Genomic DNA, 17,516 nt, shown 5'->3' with positions numbered 1-17,516 from the left:
CCCATTGACTTGGGACACCCGTGCTCCGCCGCTGCCCATTGACTTGGGACACCCGTGCTCCGCCGCTGCCCATTGACTTGGGACACCCGTGCTCCGCCGCTGCCCATTGACTTGGGACACCCATGCTGTGGCCCCCGGGGATGCTCTGAGAAGACCCTTCCCTTGGACAGTGACTTTCAGGGGATCTTTGAGTTGGGCTTGGGCACAGCCGACAGGATTCAGAGCTCAGACGTCCTTTCCAGACCCTGACCGTGAAACTTGTACCCCTGGGCGGGTTTCCCGGGCAGTGCGCGGAGGAGCACAGCATTAGAGCCCGTGGAGATGGGACGCAGGCCCAGGTGCACTGGGCACAGGTTCTGAGACAGAGCTCACTTAGCATGCGTGTGAGGGATTCTCAGGCCAAGTGTGGTCCACTCTGACCCTCTGTCCCCCCTGGGCCGTCCCCTTGTTTTTCCCTGCGTGCAGCTGCTCTCTCAGGTCACCCTACGCATAGCCACCCCCAGAGTGAATGGCAACAGCTTGCCCTTGGTTCCGTCCCGCGGGGGTCAGGAAGGGCACCTCCTCTCATCCCTCCCCTCCCCCACGGCCCTTCCATTCCCTGAGTCGCACTCTTCTCTGTCCTGGCACTCGGGAGTTCTCTGTGACACCGCCAGCACCTTCCTGCTGCAGTTCTGGGCCCTTTAAGCACCCGGGCCTGCCTCGGAGTCTGCGTTGGCTAACGGACCACCCACCCTGTGCCCCAGATGCAGCCCCTCTACTTGGAGTGGGGCTGACCCAAGTCCCTGGAGCACAGAGGGCTTGCAGCACATGCGCCCTGCTGGGGTGGCCGTGACCTTCCACGCCAAGCTGGGTTTAGACCCTAATTTCCCAAAATAGCCCCAGCGGCGTCTGCGGAAGCAGCCTTTTTGGAATGAGGATGACGGGTTCAGGGCCGCACGCTTCTGCTGTGATCTCGAGCCCTGGGGACACAGCCTGCAGTAAACAGTGGAGGTGGGCGGGCGGCCAGGCAGGAAGCCCTTTTGGGGTGGGGAGAGGGTGGGCATGTCCCTCGCTGCTGCTACCTGCCGACCGTCCACCTAGGTCCTGCTGCACCCTCTCCCCACACGCCCCGCACACTGCCACCGAATGCTCTGGTAGCTCCGTGCGCTGGCTCACTGGGCCAGGAGGCCTGGGTCCTCTGTAGGAACTCTGCCTCAGTGTCCCCGAATGAGTGTCCTCTCTGGGCGCTTTTCTCCCTGCGCGGCCTTGGGCCACCCTGTGCGGACTGGCTGCCACATGGTTCTTGGAGTGTCCTGTGCGGTGGGCACCCACCTCGCGCGCCTGATTACGAGCCCCAGCTGGCCCCCAGTCAGCCCCCAGTCAGCCCCCAGCCGGCCCCACCGCAGCAGGGATCTCTGTGATGCTCGCACAGCTCCCGCACTCCCGCAGCTGTCCGGGGCCTCCCCGCCCCCTTACCTGGCCTTGGGTCTGCAGCACCTCAAGGCCCTCGCTGCGGAGCTGCTCCAGTGCCAGGGCCAGCTCCAGCCCCTCCACGCGCACCCAGGCCTGCTGCTGCTCCAGCTGCTCCAGCCACAGCTGCTCCTCCTGCCACAGCTGCTCCCGCCACAGCTGCTCCTCCTGCCACAGCTGCTCCTCCTGCCACAGCTGCATCCACAGCTGCACCTGCCGCCGCCGGTCCTCCAGCAGCAGCTGCTCCTGGGCCAGGCACAGCTGGACCTCGTGGAGCCTCAGCAGCTCGGGACCCAGGCCTGGCAGGCCCCCTGCCCCACAGTCTTCCATGTCCGCAGCGGGCACCGCCACCGGCTCGGACCCCAGCGCAGTGGCCTGCACCGGCCCCTCAGCTGCTCGGGGCTGCTCTGGCTCGGCCACCCTGGGGCGTCCCCGAGCAGCCTGCGTGTTGCGGGTCACGTGCTCTGCAGGGGCCACCCCCACCTCGTCCTGAGGGCCCCCTGCGGCGGGAGGCGGGGGCTGGGCCTCAGGGCCCTGCTGACCCAAGGCCTGCTGTGCCTTGCCCGCCCTCCTGCCTCGGGGTTTCCGAGCCCGACTTCGTTTCCCCGACATGGCCCTGGTCCGGCGCCTTTCACCAGTTTGTCTGCCTCCTGGGGGCCCGGGCTCATCGCGGGCCGGCCGTGATCAAGCGGGTGCAGGGGGCATCCCTGGGGGGCCACGGCGGGCCCTGTGCTCCTGCCCTGCCCCTGGGCCGGTGCCTGTGGCTGGCGGCTCCGGGCCCTGCGCTGCCTGTGGGCCTCCCGGGCCCCACTCGCTGGGCTGGGCCACGCCGGGGAGTTTATAGGGACTCGGCGGCGTGGTGGCTCAGCCGGGTGCGAGGGCTGACTAACGTGCTGACAAAGGGTGCAGGACTTTACAGGCCACAGGCCTCGTTGGCCAGACTGGGAGGGAGACCGAGAAACTGGAGGAGGTGACTCTGGGCAAGCAGATCCCCGGCTGTGAGGAGCTGCGAGTCTGGTCCTGCCCTGGGCCGCCCAGAGCCTCCTCCCTGGCCCCGCCCCGCCCCTGGTCCACAGCTGCATCCCAGTCACACTGACCATCCGGGGGCGACCCTCACAGCCACGGGCGACCCCAGCCCAACTAGCCTGCGAGCCCCCCAGCCAGTGGGCTCCTCTGAGCTCCATGGGGGCCCAAGCTTGCCGGGGGGCTGTGTGGAGATGACACAACTCTTGGCCTAGCCTGGTGGCCTCCTGCCAGCGGCTGGTGGAGGAGACGGAGTCTCAGGCCCAGATGGCCTGTTGTGGACTGAGATGGGGCAGCGGGGCCCCGCCTGGCCCGTCCTAGCATGGGGCAGGTGCTCCTGATGCTGCCGGCTGGGGGTCCAGCTCCCCGGCCCAAGGAACACAGGCCTTTGGGGGAGGACCTTGGGGGGCTGTTGCACAGGGCCAGCGGGAGTGCTGGCGTCCCGGGCTTCCTGTTGGGAGGAGGCCCCAGACAGTCTCCTCCCCAGCGTTTCCCCAGCCCCGGGCTGCTGACTCACACCCACGCCCAGGGCCCCATCCCAGCCCGCTCCGCCACACAGGCCTGACTGGTTTGCCTGGCACAGCCCTGCCGGGGCACCCTCCTCCCACTCAGCCCTCGTCCCCGAAGCTTCAGGGGGAGGTAGACAGCAGGCCACCCCCGGGATGCGCAGGGAGACGCACACGGACAAGGGCACCAGATGCGTTGGGGTGGGGGTGGGGCAGAGCGCGCCCTGGGGAACTTGGCTACACCTGGGTTTTCAAGAGCTGGGACCCGGCGGTCCGGCCTGCTGGGCTCACCGGCGCCCCCCCGCGGCACCCCAGGGGCGACACCGGCTTGCCGTGGAGGACACACCCCGGGTGGGCGCTCTCTCACAGCCAAGAAGCACCTGGTCTCCACGTAACCCATAAACGCCTCCGGGGGGGGGGGTGATGGGAAGGGGCGCCCCTCCCCCAGGGAAGCCGGGAGGGACACGCCAGCCGCCGCCAAAGACCGGCCCAGCCCGCCGACCCTGAGCGCCCAGAGGCCCCCCGCAGGTGAGAGCCTGCGCGCCCCGCGTCCGCTCTCGGGGCGGCGGGGATGGCCGGGACTGGGGGAGGGCGGGGGAAGGGGGCTGCCACGGGCCGGGACACGCGGGGTGCGCGTGCATGGGAGGGTGTGCGCTCGCGGAGCCGCGTGGCGCTTCCTGGAGCAGGAGGAGCGGACCGGCCCTCTCTCCCACCGCGGTGCTCCGTGCTTGCCTGACCGGGGCTGGGCGGGCTTGGCCCGGGGCCCGCCTTCCAGGGGCGCGGCCTGCCTGGGAGTCCCTCTCCCTCGGAGCCTTGCTCCCGCGATTGCGGGGGTGGGGGGGGACGCCCTCCTCCCGCTGGATCCCTGTCAGCTGGGGCTGGTGGGCGTCCTGGGACTGGAGGGGGCACCACCTTAGTGTCCCCCTGTGCCTCTCCTCGCTCTTGGGTGCCAGCGCGCCCTTTTAAAAGATGTTTTTATTTGGACGGCGGAGGAGGGGGAGGTAGAGAGAGGGGGAGAGTGGGGAGCCCCAGGTCGGGCTGGATCTCTCAGTCCCGAGATCCTGACCTGAGCTGAAGTCCAGAGTCTACCGCTTGACTGACCGCGGCCGCAGGCGCCCCCAATCCATCTTCTCAGGGAGGCCATCCTCCACCGGGTCTCTGGACACTGACCTCCAAGCCGCGTCTTTACCAGACCATCATCCTGTGCCTGGAGCCCATGCTCCGCCGCAGCCCCCAGCCGGGTCTCCCCACGTCCAAGTGCGGGCCCTCCTCCCATTCCTCTCCGCTGTCCGGTCTGCCAAAGCCCGCACCCTGGCGACCCTGTGCCGAGGCCTCGTGCCCACAGGCAGGTCCTTGTGTTCTGTTTCCCTCCCAGGCTCCTAACCCCCATTTGGCTCCTGGCCTGTCCCCCACAGAGTGGCTGGTCTCAACCCTCACGCAAGCTTGGTCTTGTGTGGGCGGTGCTGCCCTTGCCCCAGGATGAGCCCCCAGCACCGTTCGCACACGCTGGGGGCTGCGACAGGAGCCTGACCTTGTCCCGAGTACAGGGCCGGACCACAGAAGGTTTGTAAAGTCCCAGGCGCTGGTTTTAGAGAAGTTACGTGTGCGCGACGCATTAGTCGTGGTTCTGGATTAGGCCTAGTGGGCCGCGGCGCTGCCGTTTAAGCAGAAACAGAATGTGCTGGAAGGAGGTTTGGGCTGGGAAAGAGGCAGAAGAGGGAGGGAGTGGAGGAGTCTGAGCAGGATGTCCCGTCTGTCCCTAGAAGCCAGGGCGGGCTCTACCCTCCCCCCTCTCCTCCTGCGCCCCTGGCCGGCTCTCAATCCCCAAGCCGTCCGCAGTCACAACACGCTCGCCCTGTCGGCGAGGGAGAGACAGACGTTTGTCCCCAGGCCCCCGTTTCAGTTTCTGTAGTGGGCAGAGGTTCCCTCCAAATCCCTCAGAACCGCCCCTGGGCTGCCCAGGTGGGGGTCCCGAGCCTCCAGCTGCCCGGCCCCTCTTCCCTAAGACGGGCTGTTCTGGGCGGCGGAGTGAGCTGGGCGGGCCCACTGCCCTGCCTCTCTGCTGCGAGGTGGGGGCTCTGACTGGGCATTTGGGGTTGGCAGGTGCGGGTGCGAACCGCCGAGCCAGTAGGAAACCCCACCAGGAACCACGTCGGCGCGGACGGTGTCCGTCCAGCTGCCGCATTCGGGCCGCAGGCACCTGGAGGCTGAGGATGCGCCGCCCCCGCCCCCACCGCCGCAGCCGTGTGGCCCGTGAGCTCTGGGAACAAGTCTGTGTCCATTTGCTAAGCCACCGGGTCTGCACCACACGGGGAAAGCTTCTCACAATCCAACTTTATTCCGAGAAGTCCCTTCTGACGGCGTCGCCTCCCCAATGTCCTCGCCACGACGCCCGTTTCCCATTGCTTGTCCAGATCCTCAGCCAGAGCACAGGAGGCGGCCTCGGGGAGGCCATCGGGCTGGACGGTGTCTGATCGGCCTTGACAAGCGGGGCTCATGCTGTGGGGCCCAAGTGCCCCAGTGTCCCTGTCGCCTCGGCCACTCTGCACTGGCCATCAGAGCAGCTCTGGGTAGCCGAGGAGAGAGGCCGGCCGACATCCACAGGACACTTGTGATGTCCACCTGGGTGTCCGGTGGCTCTTCTGCGGTGGCCCCTCTCCGGGGCCGGCACAGTGAGAGGCAGAGCCGGCCCCACACCAGCACCCCACTCCCCACCCCTGCTCAGCCTGCTGGGCCCCCTTCCCACTCGCAGGGAGCAGAGGAGCAGGTGCCCTGGAGGTTGCGGCCCCTTTGCCCACAGGGCCCCCGACAGAGGAGCAGCAGGGTGGCGGCAGCCCGGGTCAGGCTGCACGTGTGACATCGCAGGGACCGGCGGTCGGGGCTCGCCTCGCAGGAGGCCGTGGCTGTGGACGGAGGAGCGAGCGGCGTCGACGCCGGGGAAGGAGGAGAGCGTGCCCCGGCGGCTTGTGTCGCGGAGGCTCACGTCTTCTGGCTCATGCGACGGGTTCCCGCCATGTCTGCTCCGTGGCAGGGGTCCCTGCAGGAGGAGCGCAGGTCATGCCAGCTTCCTCAGCAGCATGCTCTCCTGCCCTGGGGGGACCCCTGGCCTCCACCAGGCTCTCCACACCAAGACCAGCATCCTGCCGTGGAAGGCACAGCCGCACCTCTGCTGGGGAAGGGAGGCTCGCCGGCGGCTCTGCGGGGCCCCCTTCTCCCCACAGATGCCTGCAGCTTGCCGGACCCCGCGGATGCCTCAGCCACAGCCTCCGGGCCCTGCTGGGACCGTTAGCCTGCTGGCCCTCCCAGGACCCGGGGTGGGCGGTGTTCCCAGCCTCGCGACGCTGCTCCAAAGTCCTGGCGGGCTTGCCTGCAGCCACCGGGCCGCTGTCCTGCTACAAGGAGGTACGAGGCACAGCTACTTATTTTTTATGTCCTGAAGTCTGGGCAAGTCCCAGGTCTGCGCACCATGAAAGTGTCCCCGACAGGTGGTTTTGTCTCCACCCATCGGGAAGGGTCAGCGGGCTGCCAGGACGATCTTGGTTCCTGTGTCGGTCCCCGTGTCAGTCCCCGTGTCGGTCCCCACAGCCTCTAACCACGGCGCGTTGGTCGGGCAGCCGGAAGCACTGCAGGCTCGTCGTCTTGCTGTCCCGTGAGCTAGAAGACCGACACGGGCCGCAGAGGCTTACAGGGGCCGCCTTGGGGACTGTGACCCTTTCTTAGGCTCTCGAGGGAATTCCGTGTCCCTGTCCTTCACCTTCTGGAAGTGCCTGTGTCCTGGCCCATGGCATCTCGCCGCCTTCCAGGTCAGCGGTGTCGTGTCTGCCTGACCTCCGTCCAGGTCACAGCCCCAGTGGGCTCTTCCTTGTCTGTCCCATGTTCAGGGACCCGTGTGATTCCGTGGGCTCCATCGCATAGCCCGTTCCCTCCCGCGTGTGACACAGCTCGTGCTCAGGCTCCAGGGAACACGACGTGGACATCTTTGGGGGACCCTTGTTCTGTCTCGTGTGGCCCCATGAGCCTTAGTCTCTCAGGAACAGCGAGCGTGGCGGCAGTCCTGAGGAAGGCGGCGAACGTGGAGCTGTCCTGGCCAGATCGGGGGGCCGGGGGCTCCGGATCCTCCCAGTGAGGGATGCTGAGAGGAAGGCGTTTGCCAGACCCGTCATTCTGCACCGGCGTGCCAGCGGCTGGGTGGTTCTGCTCCCGCGTGGTCCCTCTGACCGGTTCTGCCACTGCCCAGGTTCAGTGTCGTCTGCCGGCTTCCATTACTCAGTTGTGTTCTGCGAAGGCGAGACCGGCGGGTTCAACAGAGGCCTGATGGGAACCTCTGCACCTGCTTTCCTCAAACATGTCTGTCTGGTTATTTTTTTCTTCAGTTAAGGCTTTTTTTGTTTTTTAAGATTTTATTTATTAACACAGAGAGAACAAAAGCAGGGAGACAGAGTAGGGAGACGTAGATTCCCTACAGAGCAGGGACCCCGGTGCGGGGCTCGACCCCAGGACCCCAGGCCACGACCCGAGCCGAAGGCAGACACTTAACCGACTGAGCCCCCCCAGGTGCCCCAGGTCTTTATTTTCAGAGCAATTTTAGGTTCCCTTTAGTTGGGGGAAAGTACAGTGATTTCCCACGCAGCCCTAGCCCAGCTCCCGTGCAGTCTCCCCAGCTCCCGCCACCCCCGCCGGAGTGGTGCAGGGCAACAGCGGAGCAGCCGCGCGGCTCGTTCTGCTCTCCCGCCGGCCGGGAGCGCCCGTCCCCGCTGCCCCGCGTCCTCGCCGGCACCTGGTGCCGTGGGTGCTCTGATTTTGGCCATCCCAGCAGGTGTGTCGTGGGATCTCGCTTCCCCGATGCATCTCCCCGATGACGTGACGTGGAGCATCTTTTATTTGGTCATTCGCCCTCTGTACTCTTCTCTGACGCGTCGGCGAGCTCTCCGGCCCGCTTCCTAACGGTGCCGCTTGTGTGCTCGCTGTCGAGCGTCAGGCCTCCGCGGTCGGTCCGGGCAGCCCGTCTTTTCTGGACGTGCCTGTTGCAGACATTTCCTCGCGTCTGCGGCTGGCTCGTCTTCTCGCTCTCTGACCGCGGCTGCTGCAGAGCGAGAGCCCAGACCGTCCGCTCTTTCTTTCGTGGATGCCGGCTTTGCTGTTGTATCTGCGAATCGTCGCCACGCCCGAGGCCAGCCAGGGTTTCCCCGCGCTCTTCTAGGAGCCGCCTAGCCTTTCGCGGAACATTTGGGTCTGTGATCCGTTGTCTGAGAACATTGATTTACTTGAGAGAGAGAGAGAGAGAGCACGAGCGGGGAGAGACTCTTCACGCAGACACCCCGCTGAACGCAGAGCCCAGCACAGGGCTCGATCCCACGACCCCGAGACGGTGACCGGAGCCGAAACCGAGACTCAGACACGTAACTGACAGAGCCATCCAGATGCCCCCATTTTTTAAGAAATATTTCATTTTTAAGGTACTGTCTATAGCTCAAACCCACAGGCCCAAGATCAAGAACTGGCCCACTACGCGCCGCTGGTCTATGACCCATTTTGAGTTAATTTCTGTATAGGATGTAACGTGTGTGTCTGGATTCACAACTTTTTTTTTTTTTTTTTTTTTTTTTTTGCTGGGGATGGCGGTTGTTCCTCCACCGTTACTGGGGAGGACGGAGGCTCCTTCAGACACCCGCTGGCTGTGCTCCCACGGGCCCTTCGGGCTGGGGGTCGCCGTGGATCTCGGCAGTTCCTCTAGGAAAGTACCGCTCCATCTTGCCCCCTACCTTGGTGGGCGTGGGGGTTCCCTGGGCTCCCACTTGGCTCTCCTGCCGCAACGACCCCATTGGTTAAGGACCCGACAAGAGCATTCTGAGGCGGCTGAGCATACCCGTCTCAGCTGCCCGGACGGCCCCACAGACCCGTGCCTGGTGGCGGTGGACTCAAGCCAGGCGCCTACTCTGATTGGCCTCCAGTGCATACACAGAGGCCTCTGGTGCTGTCACAAATCCACATGGGCCGTGTCCGTTTACATCCTGTGCCCGAGTCCTAAGTCCGTGCAGTCCCCTTGCCCCCCGGGCGCAGTTCATCCTGGTCAGCAGCACCGGGCCCCCCGAGGACGGACAGGGAGAGCACCCAGTGTCGGGAGAGAACTGCGGCATTGTTGGACCCTCCTTCAGGGACAGCGGCTTCCCCCCAATCTGAGAGCTGTGAGTCTGACCTTGGCGCTCGCCTGGGAGCCGCGAGGGACTCTGACGGCTGCCGTCGGACTTCTGATGGGCCAAGCCTGGTGTCCTTCTGGGTTTACAAACCTAGAGGCCCCTACAGATGGCCCGTCCGCCCCGCTCCAGGCCAGAATGTCCCAACTGCCAGTCTGGCTGGCGGCCCTTCACGACCGCAGACGCGGTCTCACAGCTGCTGAACGGCTTCTCAGAATCCGGCCGTCTCCTCCCAGAGTGAGCTCTGCATTCACTCGCAAGTGTCTTTCTTCTTGTCCTAGTGAAGGGATTGCCCTCTGAGCCTTGGCAAGGACCCTAGTCAGGCGGAGGGTTTACAGACTACCGTGAACCGCTTCCGGGAAGCAGCTCCTTCTTCCTGGAGCCGACTTGCACTTCCCTCTGCATCTGTTCTGACCCCGGACTCTGGTTCCTGTCCTGGTGCCAGGAGGGGCGACAGGGGCCCCTGCTTCAGGTGAGGTCGTGACAAGGTTCAGAAACACCGCCCTTGTCCTGGCGCAGAGCCCACTGCGTGGCCGTGGCTGGGGTGGCGGGAGAACCAGCAGACAGGAAAGAGGAAATGCGTTCTCCCGCGTCCTGCCTTGTCTCCCCTCCCGTGCGCCATCGGCAGAACACGGCAGGGAGCCGGCCGAGGGCCCGTGCGGCGCAGGCCCCGCGATCCCGAGCCCCGCAGAGGAGGACCTGCTCAGGCCCTTGGCACGTGCCCTTCGCGCAAACATGAACGTCCCCGAGCCTAACGCGACGCGTCTTCTGTGCGGAGGCAGGCGTGCCCGTCCGTCCTCCGGTGTGCTGTCCGCCCGAGTCGCTCACCTGCCTCTCGGAACTTGGGGTAGAGTTTACCAGTATCCACGAGTCGTATATAAAAAATGGGAAAACCAGGGGGCCTGGGGGGCGCAGTCGGCTGAGCGTCCAGCTCTCGGCTTCCGCTCAGGCCGTGGTCTCGGTGCTGGGATCGCGCTGCGCAGGCGTCCGCTGGGGACTCTGTCCCCGCCTCTGCGCCTCCCTCCCTGCCCTCTCTCTGTCTCCTTCTAAAATAAATTCTGTAAGAAAACAGCAGAGACCAGAAGAGAGTAGAAGATATCAGTTCATCTGTACAAACACACAGAACAAATGCGGAGGAAGCTTTGCGCCTGTTGCTACGCTTGTTCCCGGACCCGTCGCGGCCGGAGCTGCTGCTCAGACCTTCCCCCGCCGCCCCTTCCCTCAGCTGGGGCGTCCCCGGGGCTGGGGTCTCTCCTGGCAGGGTGTGACCCCTCATGGGCTCTCGCCTCCCAGCGTCCAGACACAGTGCTCCCGGTGCCTGTGAGGACCAGACGGCCAGCCCACGCCGGGGGCAGAGTGTGTGACCCCGGCTGGGTAGAAATGCACTTGGCTTCCTTGTTGGTCAGGTCTGAGCTCGGGCAGCGGGCGCCGTCCGCGGTTCCGGCCATACTTCTGTCGCCCGGAGGAAACCTTCGCTGGGAGCCAGCCTGCGCCCTGGCAGACCCCAGAGCCCTGCGGAGGAGGAGAACTTCTGCGGGTGAGTCCCTGGGCTGATGGCGACAGGAGCCCCTCCTTCTTCTGCCTCCTGGTCACCGGCCGGTGTTCGTGGGCTGCGGCGGGAGCAGCCCGTGTTGGTCGTCAGTGGCTGCCACGTGCGTCCCACGTCACGGGGCTCTGGTGGCCCCTCAGTCCTCTGGGTGGGGCGTCCAGGCACAGCCCACAGGGGTCTCCCTCAGGCTGCAGCCTTATCCTGGGGCTTGACCGGGGAAGGGTTTGCTGCTTTGTGGGCGGTGGAGTGAGAACCTTGCTTCCTCCTGGCCGCTGGTCCCACCACGTGGGCCTCTCCCAAGGGCGTCTGATGGTGTCCGACACGTTCAGGGACTGGGGGAGCAACCCTGCGGGCAACCCTTGCAGACGGCGGGTCTGCGAGCTGTGGCCCGAGTCCCACCTTCTCCTGCCCAGGAGACGTCCCCGCGCTCACTGGGGGTGGGGGGCGTCGCGGTGTCCGGGCCCCCAGTGTTTAGTCCCTGAAGTCTGGCTATGCCTTCCTCCAGGGACAGTCACCCGCGTCAGCGGTCGGGGCTGCCTGGGAGGCAGGTGGGCTGTGCACCCTGGGACGGGCTGCTGGCTGCCTCCTGGAGGGATCCGCGGGTGCTGATGGGGTCACGGTGGTCCCGTCTCCCACATGGGCTCCTGGTGGCTCGCTTCCTGTTGGGCAGGGAGCTCAGCAGCAGGGGTTTTACTTCAAAGTCTCATCGTTACATCAGAGATCGGATCCTTTACAAACTATTTAAACTTGGTATGAAAAAATTTAAATGTCAACTTTAAAATGGGCAGGGAGGAATATAGTTTTGCATTTTTTAAAAAGATTTTATTTATTTGAGAGGGAGCACAAGCAGGAGGGGCAGAGGGAGAGGGAGCAGCAGACTCCCCGCTGAGCAGGGAGCCCGACGCGGGGCTCGATCCCGGGACCCTAGGCACCCCATAGTATCTTTTTTTTTTTTAAGATTTTATTTATTTGACAGACAGAGATCACAAGTAGGCAGAGAGGCAGGCAGAGAGAGGATGAAGCAGGCTCCCCGCCAATCAGAGAGCCCGACGCGGGGCTCGATCCCGGGACCCTGGGATCACGACCCGAGCTAAAGGCAGCGGCTTTAACCCGCTGAGCCACCCGGGTGCCCCTAGTATCACATTCTTAAATGAGATATGCCAATTTGACAACTGAGTTCGAGACAACTGGATTTTTTTTTTTAAATGTATTGAAGTAGGGGCACCTGGTGGCTCAGTCGGTTGAGTGTCCGAATCGTGGTTTTCGCATAAGTCAGGATCTCAGGGTTGTGGATGGAATGAGCCCCGCATCGGTCTCCCCACTCAACACGGAGCTTCTCCCTCTCCTTCTGCCCCTCCTGCTCGTGCTCTCTCGCTCTCAAATAAATTAATCTTTAAAAAAAGTAAAGTCTGGGGCGCCTGGGGGACTCAGTGGGTTAAGCCTCTGCCTTCAGCTTGGGTCATGATCTCAGGCTCTGGGATCGAGTCCCGCATCGGGCTCTCTGCTCCGCGGGGAGCCTGCTTCCTCCTCTCTCTGCCTGCCTCTCTGCCTGCTTGTGATCCCTGTCTGTCAAATAAATAAATAAAATCTTAAAAAAAAATTAAGTCTGTTTACTGGAGTAATCTCTAGACCCCACATGGGGCTCGAACTCATGACCCTGAGACCCTCGTCCTTCTGACTGAGCCCTGCAGGGGCTGCTGGAGAACCGATGATTGTGATGTCACCGAAGGAGCTTCCCCAGGGAGGGTAAGCAACTGCCCAGCCAAAGAGCCAAGGCGCATACCCGGTGCCAGATGCTGTGTGGCTTTGTCCCACTGAGGAGAGCGCCCGGGGACAGCAGCTGCCATCGGAGTCACAACAGTTCAGTTCCTCCAAAGACTGAAGAAGCCGGTTCTGTCCAGGCGCCGAACCGCGTGCTTTTCTTTGATTTTCTTTTTCTTCCTTTTTTTGTTAAGATTTTATTTATTTATTTATTTATTTTTAAATTTTATTTACTTGTCAGAGAGAGTGAGCACAGGCAGACAGAGCGGCAGGCAGAGACAGAGGGGGAAGCAGGATCCCTGTTGAGCAGGAAGCCAGATGTGGGGCTCGATCCCAGGACGCTGGGATCATAACCTGAGCCGAAGGCAGCTGCTCAACCAACTGAGCCACCCAGGCGTCCCTAAGATTGTATTTATTTGACAGAGACAGTGAGGGAGGGATCACAAGCGGGCGGAGTGGGAGAGGGAGAGGCAGACTCCCCACCCAGCAGGGAGCCCGATGCGGGGCTCGATCCCAGGACCCCGGGATCTCGGCCTGAGCCGAAGGCCGACGCTTCACGACTGAGTGCCCCGGGCGCCCTTTTCCTTTGATTTTCTCTTTTGGTGGGAAGTTCATGGCTCTTCCACTTGGCCTTTCTTACAACAAACACTTGCTGAGCGCTTACTGTAGGCGACACCCCATCCTAAGTATTTTGTGTTGATGAATCAAAACACCAAAACCCAAGCCCGCACCCTGGGAAGCCGGTGGCCGGTTCTCTCTGTTCTGGGGGCTCGCATGCTGATTTCCCGACGTGCACGGCCACACCTCGATTTTGGGTTCATCTGTCTCAGTCTTGCATCTTTAACACCTAAGAGATTGTTGTCACAAGGTCACAAAAAGCTCCCCAGGTTCCGACGCGGGAATTCAGGGTGTTTTGCTGGCCGCGGTCATCCAAGAGCCCCACCGTTCTTGAAACCTGCATGTCCCGATCTGGTGCTCCGGTGGCAAGAGCAGCAGCGGGGGCGGGGGCGCAGGAAGGGAGCGCAGTTACCGGTCGGCGCCCCCGAGCCCGTTTCCTCGTAACAAGGGGAGGCCATGCCGAAGGTCGCGCGTCGTCTCACCGTCCGGCAGGGGCGCGCGGGATGACGGCCTCGTGGCGGTCACGCGGCCGCAGGTGGCTCCACGCGCCGGGAGCCGCTGCTGGCGGTGCTGGGAGTCGTCTCCTGGTTCTCTCTTCCCCCCGCGGTGGGCCGTGGGCACCCGAGCTTGACGGAGAGCCGGCCCCGGCGTCTGCGTCTCGGAGGGGACGTGGCTGCGGCCGCTGGACCGTCTTCCGCCAAGGCGGAGTTCCAGCGCCCACGGCCCTCGGATCTCGGCCACTGTCCCTCTACTCTGCCATTCCGAAGGGTCCTGGCTTCCGGCCCCTGGCCCTGGGACTCGCGGACGCGGAGCGGCGGGGGGGACCCGCGCATCTTCACGAAGAGCCTCACTGGAAACAGCCGGCACCACCGGTTGTGGCCGCACCTGCGTTCCTGCCACATGTCCGAGAGCTACAGGTTCAGTCTGTCCCGGAGGGTGACCCCGACGGCTCAGCAGGTCTCCTGGGGCGGCCGTCCCCAGCCTCCGCCTGGAGCCCAGGGCCCTGTCCCCGCGTGGGGCCTGCCGCGCTGTGGCCTGCCTTCCACTACCCCTGTCTGAACTGGTCCGGGTGGGCCGGGTCTCCAGTGCCCGCTTCCTGCTTTAAGAGAACCAGCTTAGGGTCACCTGGGTGGCGCAGTGGTCCGACACCCAACTCGTGGTGTCGGCTCAAGTCGTGGTCTCGGGGTGGTGGGACTGAGCCCCCGTCGGGCTCTGCAATCAGCCGCGAGTCTGCCGGAGACTCTCCTTCTCCCTCTGCCCCTCTGCAAAATAAATAAATTAATTAAAAAAAAAAAAAGTAGAGAGGAGCTTATCTCCCCCCGGGCCGGATGCACGGTCGAGCCCCCCGCGCTCGGCTTCCCCGCGGGGCGTGGTCACGAACGCTCGTGGCCAGGTCCTTCCTCCTTTTTCCTCTGACACGTGGGCTATTGTAAGTTGTACGTCAGGATTTCTAAATATATGGGTATCTCTAATTTTTTATTTGATTTTCAGCTTAGTCCAGCTATATTCAAAAAGCGTATTTTTTTTTAAATTTTCTGTTCATGACCCCAGCAAGGCCAGCTGCCCAGGCCCCTCTAGGTTCTGTTTGCCCAAAGGTGGGTTTATTTCGCCTTAACTTTTTTAAAAAAAGTTTTATTTGAGAGTGAGCGTGAGATCACCCACAGATGGGGAAGAGGGAGAGGGAGAGGGAGAGAGAAGCAGGCTCCCCGCTGAGCAGCCCCCCATGCGGGGCTCGGTTCCAGGACCCCCGGATCATGGCCTGAGCTGAAGGCAGAGGCTTCGCCGACTGAGCCGGCCAGGTGCGCCTTAATTTTGTTTTTTACCCCTTTGGAGGTAATGTATCTTTTCTCCTGTAAGCAGTTTATTTTCTTTAGGATTTATTCACTTTAGAGAGAGGGAAGGCGCACTGACAGTGGGGGAGGGGCAGAGGGCGAGCGCGTCCCGCAGGCTCCCTGCGGAGCGCCGAGCCCAAGGCCCGCTCGACCCCAGGCCCTGAGATCCCGGCCCGAGACGCGGACGCTGGGCGGACGGAGCCCCCGGCGCCCTCCCGACTCAGGAAGGACTTCGCTGCTGTGCTCTGTTTTTAGCCATTTTGCTGGTAGCGTTTCTCACCGCTGTGACCTGGCGCCGGCGAGTTTTGAGAAGTTTCTTCCACTCCCGCCCTCTTCCCTGTGCGGTGCGAGTCCCCTGTGCCTCCGACCGGTCCCGGCCTCCGCACCTGACGCCCCCACGGGCCTCGCGCTCCAGCTCCGGGGCTCCCGTGCGTCTGAGCGCGGCCGCGTCTGATGCCGCCAGGTTCACCCGTCCAGCTCCTGTATGTTCATGTTCTTGAACTTGCCATCGGTTCTTCAGTTTCCGTGCTCCGCCCAAACTGTAATCTTTAATTCCCTGAACTCTTGCCTTGAAGTCGGCCTCCGAGAGCGGCGTGTCCGCTCCGTCCGTCCGGGTCTCCTCTTGTCCTTCTTCCTCGTGTTTGGGTCAGACGTGTTTCTGCACTTGCCCGGTTATCTTGGGGGTGCTGCACGCTACATAGTAAACGTTTTGGGGGGCATCTGGGTGGCTCAGCCGGTCAAGCATCTGACTCTCGACTTTGGCTCCGCTCGTGAGCTCAGGGTCAAGATCCAGTCCCATGCCGGGCTCTGTGCTGAGCTGGGGGTCCGCTTGGGACTCCCTCTCTTCCTCTCCCTTTTCCCAGCCCCCGACGGGTGCGGGCGCAGTCTCCTGCACGACGCCCTGCCCCCATCAAGGGCTGAGTGGCCTGCAGCTGGGCCGTCTGTGCCCACGAGGGCGGTCATTTCCCGGAAACGGAGTTCTTCAGGATTTCTACCCAATCTGGCCGCCAGATAAGACACAGGGTGGGCATTTACATTGGATTTCAGATAAACAACAAATCTTTTCGCGTGTGTGCATACAAAGCTGCATTCTGTACTTTTATCAGCTCAGCTCGGCGAGCCCAAACCCAGGGCTTCCTGAGCACTCCGGCTGGCACGCGGGTGGTGCCCGCTGGGCACGGTGGTCTGCCCGGGCCTCGGCTGTGGGCCCCCCGCCGTGCGTGCTCCGGGGTGAAGCCCACCTTCCTGGGCAGGGCCCTCCCTCCTGCACTCCCTGTGGCTTCCACGCGGACTCCACACGGAGTCACTGTGTCGTCTTTCTGGTGCTGTCAGTGGGGAGGCCGGAGGAGAAGCCCCGGGTGGTCTCCAGCTGCTTCCCGTCAGAATCCCGCGGACACCGGCTTGCCACATTCACCGTTGCTGTGGCAGGCGAAGCGTCCCAGGAGACCCCGCCGTGGCGTCCCCCTCGGGCCGGGTGCCCGGCGCTGCTCTGTCTTCCTAAGGCTCAGCGGCCTGGCTGGGGCACGAGTGGTGCCAGGATTCCTGATTCCTTGTACATTTTTGTCACCCTTAAGATTTATATCAGGAACATTTAAAAAAATTTTATTCATGAGAGAAAGAAAGAGGGCCAGGAGGCAGGAAGAGGGGAAGCAGCTCCCCTACGAGCAGGGATCCCGATGCGGGACTCGATCCCAGGACCCTGGGATCATGACCGGAGTTGAGGGCGGAGGCTTCACCGACGGAGCCCCCCAGAGGCCCCAGGTAATTTTTCTGAAGTTCGTCTCTAATTATCCTCACAGCCCCGTCTCCCCTGCTGCGCACGTCTGCTCACGTCCCCCATGGTCACCGCCCAGTTGGCGCGGCTGGTGCGGCGCGGCTGGTGCGTGGGCCGAGCGCCCCCCGAGCGCCCCTCCCTCCGCGGCCGCATCTGCGCCGCCTCGCCTTGTCTCCGAGCTCTTTTCTCCCTGAGTCCAACTGAGGCTCCGCCACGGCTTGCGGAGGGGGGCCTCGTGGACTGGTTCCGTGGGGTCGCCGTGCCGTCCGCTATGGTCCCTGCTGCCTGGCCCGGCCCTTCTCCCACTGAGAGCGGTCACTGGCCCTGTGACGCCCGGAGGACAGCAGCAGCGCGCGGAGCAGTTAGGATGGTTCCGGAGCCCGCGAGGCTCCAGGATCAGACAGCTGAACAGGCCTGTGGGCTGTGACTGCCCCCAGTGCCCTGTTTCCAAGAAAGGCACACAGAAGCCCAAAAGCTGACCAACCCGACCTCAGGTGGGCAGAGCGCCTGTGGGGCCTGGTGCAGACCCGTGGCTGGTGCAGGCGGTGCCCAGAGCTCTACCTCACGCTCAGACCTTGCGCTGGGGCTGGTGTGTGGGGAGGTGACACCTGGGTGTTCTCTTCTGAGTCCCAGTGGGCTGCTGGGCAGAGACCCCCCACTTCGGCCTGGCCGGCCCAGCCTTGGCACACGGGTGCCTGAACACTGTGGGGGCCTCTGGCTCTGGGGGGGAAGGGTCCTGTGGGGGTGCCCGGGGCTTCTCCGCCAGGGGCCACATTCCTCACCATGCCTCAGGTCCCCTGTCGGCTCTCC

General features: G+C 63.6%; 1 protein-coding gene across 1 annotated transcript in view; it reads left to right on the top strand.

The window, feature by feature from the left end:
- Positions 1 to 17,516, top strand: part of IQANK1 (IQ motif and ankyrin repeat containing 1) — a 23,981-nt gene that overhangs the window by 3,006 nt on the left and 3,459 nt on the right. Inside the window, exon 5 of the mRNA XM_045074063.1 lies at positions 10,579 to 10,709. Coding sequence (XP_044929998.1) covers positions 10,579 to 10,709 — 131 coding nt within the window. The remainder of the gene's footprint in view (positions 1 to 10,578; positions 10,710 to 17,516) is intronic.

This window comes from Mustela putorius, unplaced genomic scaffold (genome assembly GCF_011764305.1).
Source record: "Mustela putorius furo isolate JIRA1106 unplaced genomic scaffold, ASM1176430v1.1 tig00537303_pilon_pilon_pilon, whole genome shotgun sequence".
Lineage (NCBI taxonomy): Eukaryota > Metazoa > Chordata > Mammalia > Carnivora > Mustelidae > Mustela > Mustela putorius.
The sequence above is the reverse complement of the archived record's forward strand: the minus strand, read 5'-3'. Positions and strand labels throughout refer to the sequence as shown.